The sequence below is a fragment of the Tasmannia lanceolata genome, unplaced genomic scaffold (genome assembly GCF_043159265.1).
Source record: "Tasmannia lanceolata isolate RefF3 unplaced genomic scaffold, GAP_Taslan_0.1 ptg000037l, whole genome shotgun sequence".
Taxonomy (NCBI): domain Eukaryota; kingdom Viridiplantae; phylum Streptophyta; class Magnoliopsida; order Canellales; family Winteraceae; genus Tasmannia; species Tasmannia lanceolata.
The window spans coordinates 2,566,783-2,580,743 of NW_027518714.1; the positions used below are offsets into that span (position 1 = coordinate 2,566,783).

At 40.2% G+C, this 13,961-nt stretch overlaps 1 protein-coding gene across 1 annotated transcript; it reads left to right on the forward strand.

The window, feature by feature from the left end:
• The first annotated feature begins 945 nt into the window (after positions 1-945).
• Positions 946-13,591, forward strand: LOC143860765 (zinc finger CCCH domain-containing protein 1-like). The gene is made up of 3 exons (XM_077371580.1): positions 946-1,247; positions 1,344-2,170; positions 13,277-13,591. Exons 1-3 carry the CDS (start codon positions 1,211-1,213, stop codon positions 13,376-13,378), a joined length of 966 nt encoding a protein of 321 aa, XP_077227695.1. The 5' UTR covers positions 946-1,210; the 3' UTR covers positions 13,379-13,591.
• Positions 13,592-13,961: the final 370 nt, after the last annotated feature.

Consider the following 13,961-nt stretch of genomic DNA (forward strand, 5'->3'; position numbering starts at 1 on the left):
CCTCTCAAGTTTCTCCCTCTCCCACGTCCCATCTCTCACAAGTCACAACCATATCAAAATGTGATTCTGAAAAAAAAAAAAAAAAAAAACAAAACAGAAAAGGGACGGCAAAATTTCGAGTTTAATATGGTATTGGTTCAAAAAAAGCAGTAAAAAAAAACAGAAACACAAGAAAAAGAGTTTAAAATTTGAGAAAACGGTTTCTACACACAAGTGTAGCTAAGTTATCTACACACTAGCTTAAAACACAGTGGAGGCCCACATTGTTTGTATGATCCAAACCATTCGTTTGATTGGCTCTCACATAGATAGGGTATCCACAAAAAATCAGCTCCATAGGATCATGCTAACCCTTCGAACCGTGGAGGCAAAAAATGGACGGATTTGTGAAGGTTTATACACGTCCATTTTACCACCACAAATCTTAAGGTTGAGATAATCCTATGGAGCTGATTTTTTGTGGACACCCTATCTATGTTAGGGCCAATCAAATGAATGGTTTGGATCAACCAAACAATATGCCCTCCATTGTATTTTAAGCTAGTGTGCATATAACTTATCTACACTGTGTGTATGTGTAGAAACCGTTATCTCTTAAAATTTTGTCATTTACAAAATATGGTGGTTGTAAAATTGGAAGGCAAAAAAACGTGTTTAAAACGTTTGTCTTGAAAAAACAGAGTTTTATTCTTTGTAAAAGTATTAAACGGCCCACACCCCGGTTTTTATTTATTTTAAAACTCCGTTTAAAACAGAGTTTTGCTAACCATGCCTCGCAAATATTCCACGGAATATTTTTCCAAAGTAGCGAAACAACCGGTTGGGACTAACCGGGCCTAGATACGGATCCAACCCAACTCAACCGGACATTGACTTGTATATCACGGAAGAAATAGGAACGCCCTCACACGGTACATGCATGAAATTAAACAGAAGTTTCGCCCTCCGGGTGTAAAACTTAAACAACTATAAAATTTGCTTTTATTCTCATCTTCTCTGTTTGCGAGAGCATAAAAAGGATCCCAACGTATGTTTTTGTTCGTAGCTTACAAAAATTAGGGTTTTCTTCGATTCTCCTTCGCGGGTTAATAGCTCGTAGTACCGAAACTTCGAATCAGAGCGCAAAATCCTCTTTTGTGTTTCTAAACCCTAGCTCTTTCTTTTTAAGAACGTCGAATTCAAAGAAGTAGAAAACTTTCTTTCGACTCACATGGCAGATTCCGGGGAACCCCAGTCATCCGAACCAGGTAAATTTACACTTCTTCCTCTAATTCCAAACCCCACTGTTTTTTTACCCCCTTCATTTGTTAATCTAAATCAATCTTCTTCTTCTCTGCTCGCAGTCTGCAATTTCTTCCGAAAACCATCCAAGAACAAAAACATCCGAAAACGGACGGTCGAAGACGAGGACGAAGAAGAAAACGACAAATCCGAGGGTCCTTCAGTCTTTCGTAAGCCCAAAAAACCCCAAAAATCCGACAACAAGCTCCACTTCTCATCTGCCGGATCTTCATGGAAGAAAGGAGAATCAGAAGAATCGAACGAAGAGTCTAGGGTTTTCCAGTTCGAATCTTCAAACCTAATTCAACTCCAACACGATAGCCGAGCAACGGCAACCCTAGAAACCGAAACTGAATTCGACAGAGATGCACGTGCGATCCGAGAGAGGGCTCTCAAGCGTGCGGAGGACTCTCTGAAAGGGAAAACAAAAACCCTAGACGAGAAGGTGTACAGAGGAATTAATGGATACACAGATTATAAGGCAGGGTTTCGAAGAGAGCAGACTTTAGCTGGCGAGAAGGCGGGCGGGGCACATGGGCCGCTTAGGGCTTCGGCGCACATTAGGACGTCAATGCGGTTCGATTACCAGCCGGATATTTGTAAGGATTATAAGGAGACTGGGTATTGTGGGTTTGGGGATTCATGTAAGTTTATGCATGATAGAGGGGATTATAAGTCTGGGTGGCAGATGGAGAGGGAATGGGAGGAAGCTGAGATGGTGAGGAAGAGGAATTTGGCTATGGGTGTGGATGACGTGGATGGGGCGGGGCTGAGCGATGATGATGAGGACAATTCGTTGCCCTTTGCGTGTTTCATATGCAGGCAGCCATTTGAGGATCCTGTTGTTACCAACTGCAAGCACTATTTCTGTGAGCATTGTGCTCTAAAGGTATGATTATTATTATTATTATTTTGCTTAATTGTTTTTGACAAATTCATGGTTTGTATCCCTATTATTAGTGGTTGTGAATTATGATTTGGAAAGTGTGAATATTGTTGTTGTGTGCTCTGGGAATTTATCTTCTATTGTTATTGTTTTATTTAGGTCTGGGAATGTCTTCTAATGTTATTGTTTTATTTAGGTCTGGGAATGTATCTTCTAATGCTATTGTTTTACTTAGGTTTAGGAGATTGAACAATCAATTTCTATGCTTACTTTTGTGGAATCATATTATATCTGTAATATCTACCCTTTTATATTAACACATTAGCTATTATTGTGTAGCTCATGCAGTATAATTTACGTATAGTGATTCGTGCGTTCAGTTCTTTGAAGTTTATTCTCTGGTTACAATGTACCGACTTTGGAATCAATTCCTATCATTGCTCTATCTGTAACTGGTGTACCAAGAAAACAAATTAAAGGCCTTCGATTTCTGGGTGAGTTAATGCAGTGCAATCCCTATTCTTTGGGTCTGAAGGCACCATCGCATGAAAGTGATGGAGTGTTTGGTTTCACTAAGTGATGGATCAAACTAGTTTGTTCGTAACCATTCACCGATCCAACCTTCAGTTACTAAAAAGTTCCATCCGTGGTGGGATGATGAAATCCAACATGTAACACTAATAAATCCATCATGGTTGACAAACGTACACTGAAAAAACTAGTTATCGCTGCAACGATTTCTTAGTGTGGATGATCACTGGGGTGTTGGTATGAAATTTAAATTTCTTCTAGTAAAGGATGGCCACTCAAGCTCCTAGAAATAGAAATTATAAGGGATAATAATCACCTTTTGAGTTGATGGGGGTCAATGTAGGCTAGTAGTGTCTTAGACTTGGTCTTTGATATCTTCTGGGGGCTTGGATAGGTTGTAATGGTTTCAATAAAGTGTATAGTAGGAAATTATCTATCAATCCATTTTGGATAATTGGATTCTTTATGGGGATCATACATAGAATGGACGGTAAGGGACCACTTTTTCCTTGAAAAGTCGGTCGTGGTTTTCTTGAGGAATGCTTTTCTAAACAGTATTGAAATGCTGAACTTTCATGTTCTTTTCCTTTGTCTTCTTGATTGTTGACCAAATTAATGAAAGGATACAGGGTTGGCTACATCCACTTTTTTGTTTCCTTTCTCAAATTCTCAATTTTTGTCTGCCTTATATATGGTATGTGTCTGGATTTATCGTGGCCATTCATTTACTCGATCACACTCTGACTGAATAGAGAGGACTTTTATACAGAATTCATGAGCAATTCTAGTTAGCCTGACTGAATACAGAGGTTGGGCTCAGGAGATTCTGGAACAGTGATAGTAAGATGCAGAAGTGTTGCAAAACGTTAGGTCTGTTTGTGAACCATTTGAAAGATAGATCTTAAGTGTTCTTCAGTTTGGCTAGTGACATTCTTGAACTGTTTCATCTGTATCTTGCAAACTCGTAGAAGCTTATTAATTTCTAAGAATCAACGATTTTCATATAAGCAACAAGAAGTGATAGTAATGATAAGAAAGAAAGGAACTTACTGGAGTTCAAGAAAACAGGTAGAAATTGAATATAAACTTGTCAAAGGAGGAATGATGACGAGAGATTTGTGTATATGTAGTATATAGGTAAGAGCACAAGATACAGGGAAGATCAAGAAAAAGAAGAGGACATTCAATGTAACAGTAAACAGAAAAACTGCTGAATTGTATTATTAGGAGGAAAACTCGTTTCAGCGGGAAAATACAATCTGAAAGAGAAAAGAGAAAGACCTGATCTTTTAAGGGATTTCTCCTCTTACCATTCAAATAAAAAAAGGGATTTCTCCTCTCACTCCACTCGAGCTCAACTCCATTCTCCAGCTCTCTTCTCAAAACTCCAGACACATCTCCAACTGGAGCAGGAAATTAAATTTCTCAACGTCCCAAAACAAACTGATTCTTTTTGGAAGGTAATAAAACACAATGTCCCAAAAAAAACTGAAATGAGTTCCCTATCCTCTATTTATAGAGGGAGGTAGTGACCTTGGGTGTTTCTTTTGCTGCCTGCTGTCCCAATGCCAGCTCATGACCAGCTGGGACCTGAGTTCTCACACCACATGTCAATAGGAGAAAAGTTCAGCAGATGCGGTCCCCTATTCTATGTGTGTCATGAGGAGAGGACTGGTTGTTATGGTCCCCCACTAGATCCAATGGTTGAGTTGTCAGCCAACTCGGCTGCTGACATGGCAGTTCCTCCTTGCTAAAACAGCCCCTCAACAGCTGCTTAACAAATTCATGCCTAGCCCTTCCCCTTTTACAATATGCCTCACTTCACAGCCCTCTCTTTTCATTCTTATTACAATCGTATACCCTTACACAAATTTCCTCACACTACGACATATTTACAAAGCCTACCTCCACACACTATCACCTACTACCCACCTATTCTATACTAACCCCTTTTACACTTTCGTCGGGACCCGGTCCACATCATCCTCCCCCTCAGAAAAGAGCTTGTCCATAAGCTCAGTACCATTCTGACACAAGGGGTATAGACTTAGGTCATTGGGCAAGCTGGGATGTCATACATCTCTACCCGGCCAAAGAAAAGTGCAACGCAGGTGCCGGGATCAAATACAAAGCTTTCTCTTGCAAGCCCATGTATTCAGGGCCCATCACCTATATCATCACGACCACTTCTTGTCTGTACGAGAGCAATTCTAATGGTGTCTTGTCTCCGTCTCTGATGTCATAGAAGTTTTTTTTGCTATATATCTCTCATAAATGGATGGCTTCTTCCATAAAGGCCTCTGCTCTAGAAATGGATCCACCACTACCAAGGCGAACTCCAAATTAACCACTGTATAATTCTCTGCCCAATTCTCTGCTATCTTATACACAATCTGCTCACTAAACTCATCGTGGTCATCCATTGTACCGTCTACACCAGTATCATATCCCTTCCTAATAAGATCCTGATCGTCGATCGTCTCCAAGTGGTACTTTGTCAAAGTGAGCTCTGGGCCAAACTTTGTCTGACCACTCAACTTGATTTGGTCATCCAATGCTTCAGTAGCACTCTGTCCCACTGTGGTTCTCATCATCATGTCCCTTCTCAGAATACGTTTCCTCAATGAGACGTTCCTGCTCACCAAACTCTGGCCATGTATCTATCTAAACAGATCATAGGGTCCTCCTCTACTAGATCAGTGGTGGTAATGTCCTTTGACTCTGCTGGCCACTCGGTAAGTGAATCAACGCTAGTGGTCGTGGTCTCGGCCTCTTCCTCCTCTATACTAACATCATCACATGGTGAAGGAGGAGAGATAACTCTGCTCTGCTGTCTCATCTTACCCTTCATTTTCCGTAGACAATCCCCCAGCTAAAGCAACTGTCTATCATCACGCTCCCTGCAACGGATCTCTGATTCACGTCTCCGCTGATATGCTTTGGGAACATACTCCCTCATGAAAAGACCGCGCACCTCCTCGTATCTACGGAATGGAGGTTCACCAATGTCAAAGTGTTCACGCTCCCAGCCCTCCTACTCCTGGAATAATGTGTAAACATCTCCCGATAAGCGAAATGGTCTCTCGGTGATCCCGACCATAGTATGTATGATATGCCTCAAGGGTGTAGGATCAACCGTAAGCAATCGTCATTACAATCAAGGTAGTATAAGTAACCTCAAAAGGTGGCACATACGGAGGCTCCATCTGTGGATGGATGAATGGTGGTCGTGTGATTGCTTGCTGCTCAGAGTGCATAAAGAACTCTGGCTGTGAGGTAAAATTTCTATCCACAAATTGCTGTTGTCCCACGATTGAGCTACTGCTGTGACCTAAGCCCAATCTGGAACTGAAATGTATTCTCCATGTCAAACCTGAATCAAACTCTGGATCAAATCAAGAACTTATTCGTAGTAGATGTCTGAACTGCTTTGCTGCAGTTTTGAACACCTTGATCAGTTCCAACATAGACTGAAGGTCTCACTCTTCATGCAGCTTCGGTTCCTTCACTTGACCTGAAATTCAAATCACTTGGGCCTGCTGGAAGGAGGTGATTGATGTACAAAAACAGGAACTTCTACCAACTCTGCTTGGCTAATTGCTTGGTCACTGTCCAGCATCACCAGGGGACTTGTTCTGTCCACTCAAAGAGTTGCTGAACTCGTCAGAGGCTGTGATGGTCCTGATACTTAGCTGATTTCACTGCTCAGAAGCTTGAGCCCTTTTACTTTAAAAAAAAAACAGTCCCAACCAAGCACTGTACTTTTTTCAGAACTTCTGAAATTGTCACTCAAACTTCTGCTGGGATGTTAGAGCCCCTTGCTGTTAATTTTGTGTACTCTTTGCTACCAAATCCAGAAAATTGAAAGAGTGTAGCCGAAATAAGGACTTTAATCCATCCCAAGAGCAAGGTAGCTGCTGTAGGTCCTTCGTAAAATTAAATCAGTAGAGCTTCTGGTTGCCTTGAAATTCAAATCAACTCATTTGAATTTGTAGTGTGTGTGTTGCTGAGAATTGTGCTAACTGGCCGAACACAACTCAGTCTTGAAATTGTGCATCACTGAAGTAGCTGAAATCACCCGAACTGGTTTGGATTTACCACTGGGACTTGGACGGACAAAATTTCAGCATCGAATTGGAATTTAATAGATCTGGTCCAACTCGAAGCAGGTTTCCATTGGCACTTACAAGAAATATAGTCGGCTGGTGGTTGAGCTATGAGCATCGAATGTGGTGAATCCGACACAACTCGCAAATACTAGATCTGGTCCAACTCGAAGCAGGTTTCCATTGGCGCTTGCAAGAATATAGTCGGCTGGTTGTTGAGCTATGAGCATCGAATGTGGTGAATCCGACGCAACTCGCAAATACTAGGTATTGAATTGCTTGTGTCTTTAAGAAGTTTGAAATATTCCTGAACTGATGCTGAGGATGTAAGATAAACGATTTAAGTTCCCGAGTCTTCAATGTGCCACTCGAATTCCAATAGGACTCTGCTACGCATCAGTCTGGTTTTGGACATTCTAAAAATTTGAAGCTCAGGCCTTTTAGTCCAGTCGATGTAATACAGGAGCTTGCTGAGTTAAAAAAATATTTGAACTCTTTTTTGAATTAGTGACCGATCATGAAACTGATCTTACTTAGAGTGGAGAAAGAGTCATGGACAAATTTATTCCCAAAGTTCCAGGACAGAGGAAACAGGAAATTAAATTGAGACCTGTTCTAGAACTTGCATATAACTCCAAATTTTTTTTTTTTTTTAATGGTTGCAAATTTCATTCATAACAAGGACGACCGAGGAGGTCAACCCCAAAATTACGATAACTCTCCAAATTCTATTTCCACTATCTTCAACATATAGATTAAAAACCGTGAGGATCAAAAGGAATTCTTGAGACAGCAAGGTTGAGCTTCAATGCGAATGATAGTTGCCAAAAATAAAACAAACAGGATCCACAAATCTTGCATTTAGTTGTCGTGTTAATTTCATGGACTTACTGAGCCAGAAAAGGAAGCTCATGGTCAGAAGCAGATATTGAGATCTGCTTGTGTTCTAGTGAAATAACTCTCGATTCTCTCTTTTTTGGTAGGTAAGCTGGGATCGAACCTCAACTCTCAGATCTCTTAGGAATCTCAAGTATGAAATTGTCTGTTGAAGTAGTTTTAGGATTCCATAGATCTCGATCAGATCTTTGCAAGTTCTCTATGGATCTTGAAGATCTATGTCTGAGGATTATTCAAGCAACAATTTTGAGTCAAGAAAAGAACACAGATCAGGTCAAGATCACACCTCTGAACCAATTCCTCTTTGAACATGGAAAATTGAAGTTTAGATCTTAGTAGAAAGGAAAGATATCAAGACTTAGTTCAAGACAAAATGACGAATACGAACATCAAGGAAGACATGTTTATCCTCGGCTTAGTTTTCCATCTTGATGAATGGTTCGTCTAAAGGTTTTTTTTCTTTAATCAACCGGAGGGCTAAGACAGGGAGATCTCCTTTCCAGTTTCTTATTGCTTCTTATTGCAGAGACACTTAGTAGAATGATTGACAAGGGGAAAAATCAAGGATTGATTGCGGCTTCCGAATAGGACATCAACGGCTGGGGGTTTCGCATCATCAATTTGTAGGCGCACTTTGGTATTTAGCTCTCCTGAAGTAGATTATGCGTTAAGACTAAAGGCTATTCTACGGTGTTATGAAGTGGTGACGGGTCAGAGGTCTAATTTTTGAAAGTCCACACTCCTTGGCATACATATCTCTGATGAGGTGAATAATGGGCTAGCAGGGCTACTTGGGAGCTCAGTGGACCAATACTCGACAACATTCCTTGGCCTACCACTGGGTGTGGGAAGGCCTTGGAAAAGGCCTTGGGATCCGATAGTTGAAAGGGTGGAGAGAAGATTGGTCACCTTGAAGAGGAATTTTCTTTCACTAGGAGGTAGATTTACTCTAATCAAAGCTGTGTTAGCCAATATACCGATCTACCTCTATCCGTTTTCAAATGCCTCATGAGCCTTATTAAGCGTACTGAGCAGATCCAAAGAATTTTCGTATGGGGTTGCTCCAACGATAAGAGATGCACCTTGTTTGTTGGGAAGAGGTGTGCAAACCTATAAGAGCTAGAGGCCTCAACATCAGAAAATTGAAAGGTGTTAACAATGCACTCCTCGGGAAGTGGCTATGTTGGTATGGGAAGGAGAGAAATGAACTGTGGGTCAAGGTTATTAAAAACAAGTATGGGTCGTCCCTGACCATTGGATATCGGATAATAGATATAGATTCCTTGGATTGACAATTTGGAGGAACATTTTGTGGCAAAAAAAAAAAAAATAGCGAAGGGATTCGATTCAGATTCTACATGGATGAGAGGATAAAGTTTTGCTATGATAAGTGGTGTGAAGAAACTACACAAATGGAACGATCCCCAGAGTTTTTTCAGGGTAGCCTCGGATAAGGATGTCTCTGTCAAGGATTGCTTCGAGTGGACGGAGGGAAGAATCTCATGGAAGGTAAACTTTAGACGTAACTTCTTTGTTAGATAATTTGATCAGCTCAGCTGGCCCGATGTTTGGAGATATTGGAATCCCTCTATATTAAAAGAACTCTTCGGATAAAAGTGTTTGGATCTGAAACTCCTTTGGTCTTCTCCGTCAAATCTTTCTACCATCACATCGTCTGTAGCCCTGTATACTCGCTTCAAGCCAAAGTGTGGAGTATTTTTACTCCCAGGGTTTGCATGTTCGACTGGACCCTCATCATGGATCGCTTGCGTAATGGTCTATGCTCATCATTGACCACTTTGCCCTTTGTGTAGAGGTTGGTGAGATGGTGAACCATATGTTCTTTCGATGTAGATTGCCAGAGAAGTGTGGAGTAAAATCCTTAGGAGATTTGGTTTGGCCTCGGTATTTCCAACTCGCCTAGTTGATCTTCTAGAGTGTTGGTTCTTTGTCCTTTGTGGCAGAAGGGAAAAATTCTTTGGAAGGTAGTCTTGTTAGCCACTATATGAATTCTATGGAAGGAAAGGAATGCCCGGGTCTTCAAATGCGTGGTTAAGAGCATAGTTACCGGATTCGTCATCCGCCCTCTGACCCGCGATCCGGGGTCGCACGATCCCAAACGTGGTTCGCTAACGACCTGGATCGTCAAAAATTATGACCCGCTGGCCGCAACGACCCGCGGGAGAGAAAGAGAGAGATGCATATAGACTAAGGGAGAGACGGAGAAAGAGCTACAAATTTTATATATTTTGGGTTGGATTAAAACTAGAGCTTTCTTTTTTAATAAAATATGTATGGCATACATGAGGTTTTTTTATATTTTGTTTATTAGATGGATGTTGAGTTGAGTTGAGTTTATTATATGGATGTAGTATGGACTATGGAAGGATATTCATATATGCCAACGGGAACTTTCTTTATGAAAAAATATGAATGACATACATGAGGTTTTTATATTTTTTGTATTAAATGTATGTAATGTGTACTATGGAATAATATTCTTATAAAAATATATGAAATTATATATATATATATATATATATATATATATATATATATGTGTGTGTGTGTGTGTGTGTGTGTGTGTGTGTGTGAGAGAGAGAGAGAGAGAGAGAGAGAGAGTCCGAATTAGTGCTCCAAACTGACCCGCGGCCCCGAATAGCGAACCAACATAGCATACCCTCATCGTACTGCGTACCGGGCTACCATCGTACCCCGTACCCGTACCACGTACCGAAATGAACCGTGTTCCAGGGAACATTGGTTAAGAGCTCACAATTCATTTTCTCTAAGGTGATCAACTTGACCATTTCATTGTTGAGGATCTTCCCCAACTTTAAGTTCATTTCGGCTTTCGATTTATGGCATGGATGGAGAGAGATACGTGCAAGTAGTCGGTTCGCCGAGATGCCATCCCCAGGATGGAATCCCCCCCCATCTAGGTCTCTTGAAACTCTACTTTGATGGGTCAAGTATGGGCGATCCAGGGCCCACAGGAGTGGGTGGTGTTTTAAGAGATGGGAGTGGTTCCGCCATATGGGTGTTTTCAGGGCCAATTGGAATCACTGAATCAAACGACGCAGAGTCAGTGGCGGTTCTTCTGGGGATAAGGATAGCAAATCCTTAATAAAATAGGACTACAAATGACAATGGGCAAATCCTTCTCTCTATTTTTATAACTCTGTATAGACCGCCTAGGTCTCGGGATCTTTCACCATCCTTTTCCCTATCAATAAAAGCTTCTATCATTCAAAAAAAAAAAAAACAACACAACCAACAAGTTTCATAGCCATCTTGTCCTTCCCCTTTTCAGTGAGACTACAACTGACAATTGGCAACTCCTTCGCTCTGCTTTTATAACTTTGTATAGACTACCTCGGTCTCGGGATCTTTCCCTCTCCTTTTCCCTATTAATAAAATCTTCTATCATTCCAAAAAAAAAAAAAAACAGCCAATGAGTTTATCTTCTATCATTAAAAAACTACAACAACAGTCAATAAGTTTCATAGCCAGCTTGTCCTTCCCTTTTTCAGTGAGACTACAACTAACAATGGGCAACTCCTCCTCGCTGCTTTTATAACTTTGTATAGACTACCTGGGTCTTGGGATCTTTCCCCCTCCTTTTCCCTATTAATAAAATCTTCTATCATTCAAAAAAAAAAAACAGCCAATGAGTTTATCTTCTATCATTAAAAAACAACAACAACAGCCAATAAGTTTCATAGCCAGCTTGTCCTTCCCCTTTTCAGTGAGACTACAACTGCTTCTCTCTGCAAAGCAGGGGTAATGCTGCGTGCATCTAGCCCTCCCTAGAACCCCGCAATGGCGGGATCCTCATGCACTGGGCCGCCCTTTATAATAGCCGACCCCAACTAGGTTGGGACAGGCTTAGGGGTTGGTTGAGTACAGCTGCTTCCCTTTTTCAGTGAGACTACAACTGACAATGGGCAACTCCTCTCTGCTTTTATAACTTTGTATAGACTACCTCGGTCTCGGATCTTTCTCCTTCTCCCTATTAATAAAGTCTTCTATCATTCAAAAAAAAAAAAAACACAACAGCCAATAAGTTTCGTAGCCGGAATGTCCTTCCATTTTTACAGTGAGAGTAGAACTGACGATGGGCAACTTTCTTTTTCTTGATCAATAATGTTAAACATCTACCAATAATAACAGTTCCAGTGCCACAGAGGCATCTGCGAATCTCCACACAGCTCACTAACATCTTGAAGGGTTTCAGCTGAAAAAGTGTTTGGTTTCTGAGCCTAACTCACTGGGCAAAAATATGCTTTGATGCATGGTAAAAATATAGGCATTATCATCTATTAATCAGCCCTAGGGAAAAGATAGTGCAATACAAAGAAGCCGCTAAAACAAACTCATACTATAACTCATTTGATAATAATGAAAGCAATCTTGAACATGTAAACTAGAATATACCTATTGTCACTATCTAAAAGACCTTACTATTCAATCACTCTTGATTATAGCCTTACGTCACTGTCTAGCAGATCTGGTTATTCCATATTAGTCCCTGTCATGATATTGAGAAAATAAAAATAAAGCTTTTTAGTGTTAGCTTGGGCCATCTCATAAAAAACAACGCCGAAGTGCCCAAGGAGCAGCTAGCATTGAATGTCTGCCCTTCCAGATGGCCTTTCCTTTGTTTTCTGCATATCCTGCCGAGAGAGCTGTGCAATAGAGAAATTCCTACTTCTGAGAGTCACATAACTATTCCTTAGCTTCATCTTATATTAAAATACATTCAATTCCAAAATTGACAGAAGAATGTTCCATAGATGACCAAATCACGAACCATTTTTGCCGAGTAAACTGCACATTTGCTCTAAACGGTCAGCTTAAGTTTATTTTGTTATTTCAAAATCCCAAGGTTCATTTGAGCCAAATTCAAAATTGGAGGATCATTTGGGATGGATATTTTATCTTCATTTAAAACTCTGTTTCGCTTTATTTTCTTGCCTGCTTCAATATTATAATAGCGTGCCTATTCAAGACATTTCCATGCTGCATGGGCTGTAGAAATTGCCCGCTCAGAGTGCAAATCTATGGGTCACTTTTAAAATGAGTTTGTTTCTAGGAAATGCTGTCATCCTGAATTTATCACTATTCCCCAAAATTCTAAGCAGGATAACTTTCACCGTCTTGGAAGAATCTGATGAGCTAAGGCCCTGTTCATTTCAGATTATAACAATCAATTGTCAGCCCTAAACCTATTATTGGATTCAGAATTACATTTAAATTTGAGTCCAATAATAGGTTAAGGGTGTCATAAACTGAAACAAACAGAGCCTAAATGTGGTACTTTGTTATCCCTTTTCAACCATAATTCTAAGTTGGAGTGACTCAATGAACTGCTTTGCCCATTTGTTTGCATTCCATTGGGATTGTAACATATGTCCATAATATTTTTTTTTGAAGGTTTACATATGTCCATAATATTCAGATCTTGTTTATGTGACTCAAAGTTCAAAATTCATTAAGTTGCTCATATCCTTCCCTTTGCCCGTCTTTTGTTTATCTGTTTGTGAATTTTGATAGCTTTGCTCTTTGATCACAGCATCACTCAAAGAACAAGAAGTGTTTTGTTTGCAACAAGCCAACCCTGGGCATCTTCAACACGGCTCATGAGATCAGGAAAAAGATGGCAGAGAAAAAATGAAGGGTGATTTTCATTGATGTAACATAAATTTTGTTTTAGAAAGGAAACTTCTATCCTCTTCTAAACTTTCTAATTACATGAATCAATGTGCATTTGTAATTGAACAAAAGCTTCTCCTAATTGAGTCCATTGGCTCGATATTGAAATTTCATGTCTGTGTGGTATCTTAGGTGATTTAAAGAGTTTGTATAAAGTAACAAACCATGTACCTTCCATCTTGCGAATGTTGGATTCTACGTTCTTGGACAAATGAAATGTTATCATGTGACAACTACCACCATCAAATTGCATAGCCAATGACAATGGAGTTGCAATGCTTGTCGATCAGGTCCATCAACCAAGATTAACAGAGCTTGATTTGATTGCTCAACAGATCAAACCACTTGAATCCATGATCAATTAAGTTTTTGATTACTCAAAGAGGATGAGTGTTTATAATGTTGCCAATTGTGTGTGACGTTCATAGCTTTTCCTATGATTACTAAAAATGTTATGATTCCTAAAAATGCTGTGTACCTTTTTTTCCCTCTAAGTTGGTGGGAGTTTGATTGTATTGTCTTGAGTTTAAATAATTGGTTATAGT

Excerpts from the sequence above, each read along its gene's own strand:
- LOC143860765 (XM_077371580.1), top strand. The coding sequence starts at position 1,211 with ATGGCAGATTCCGGGGAACCCCAGTCATCCGAACCAG. Across the intron at positions 1,248-1,343 it reads ACCCCAGTCATCCGAACCAG|TCTGCAATTTCTTCCGAAAA; the intron begins GTAAATTTACAC and ends CTCTGCTCGCAG. Across the intron at positions 2,171-13,276 it reads GTGAGCATTGTGCTCTAAAG|CATCACTCAAAGAACAAGAA; the intron begins GTATGATTATTA and ends CTTTGATCACAG.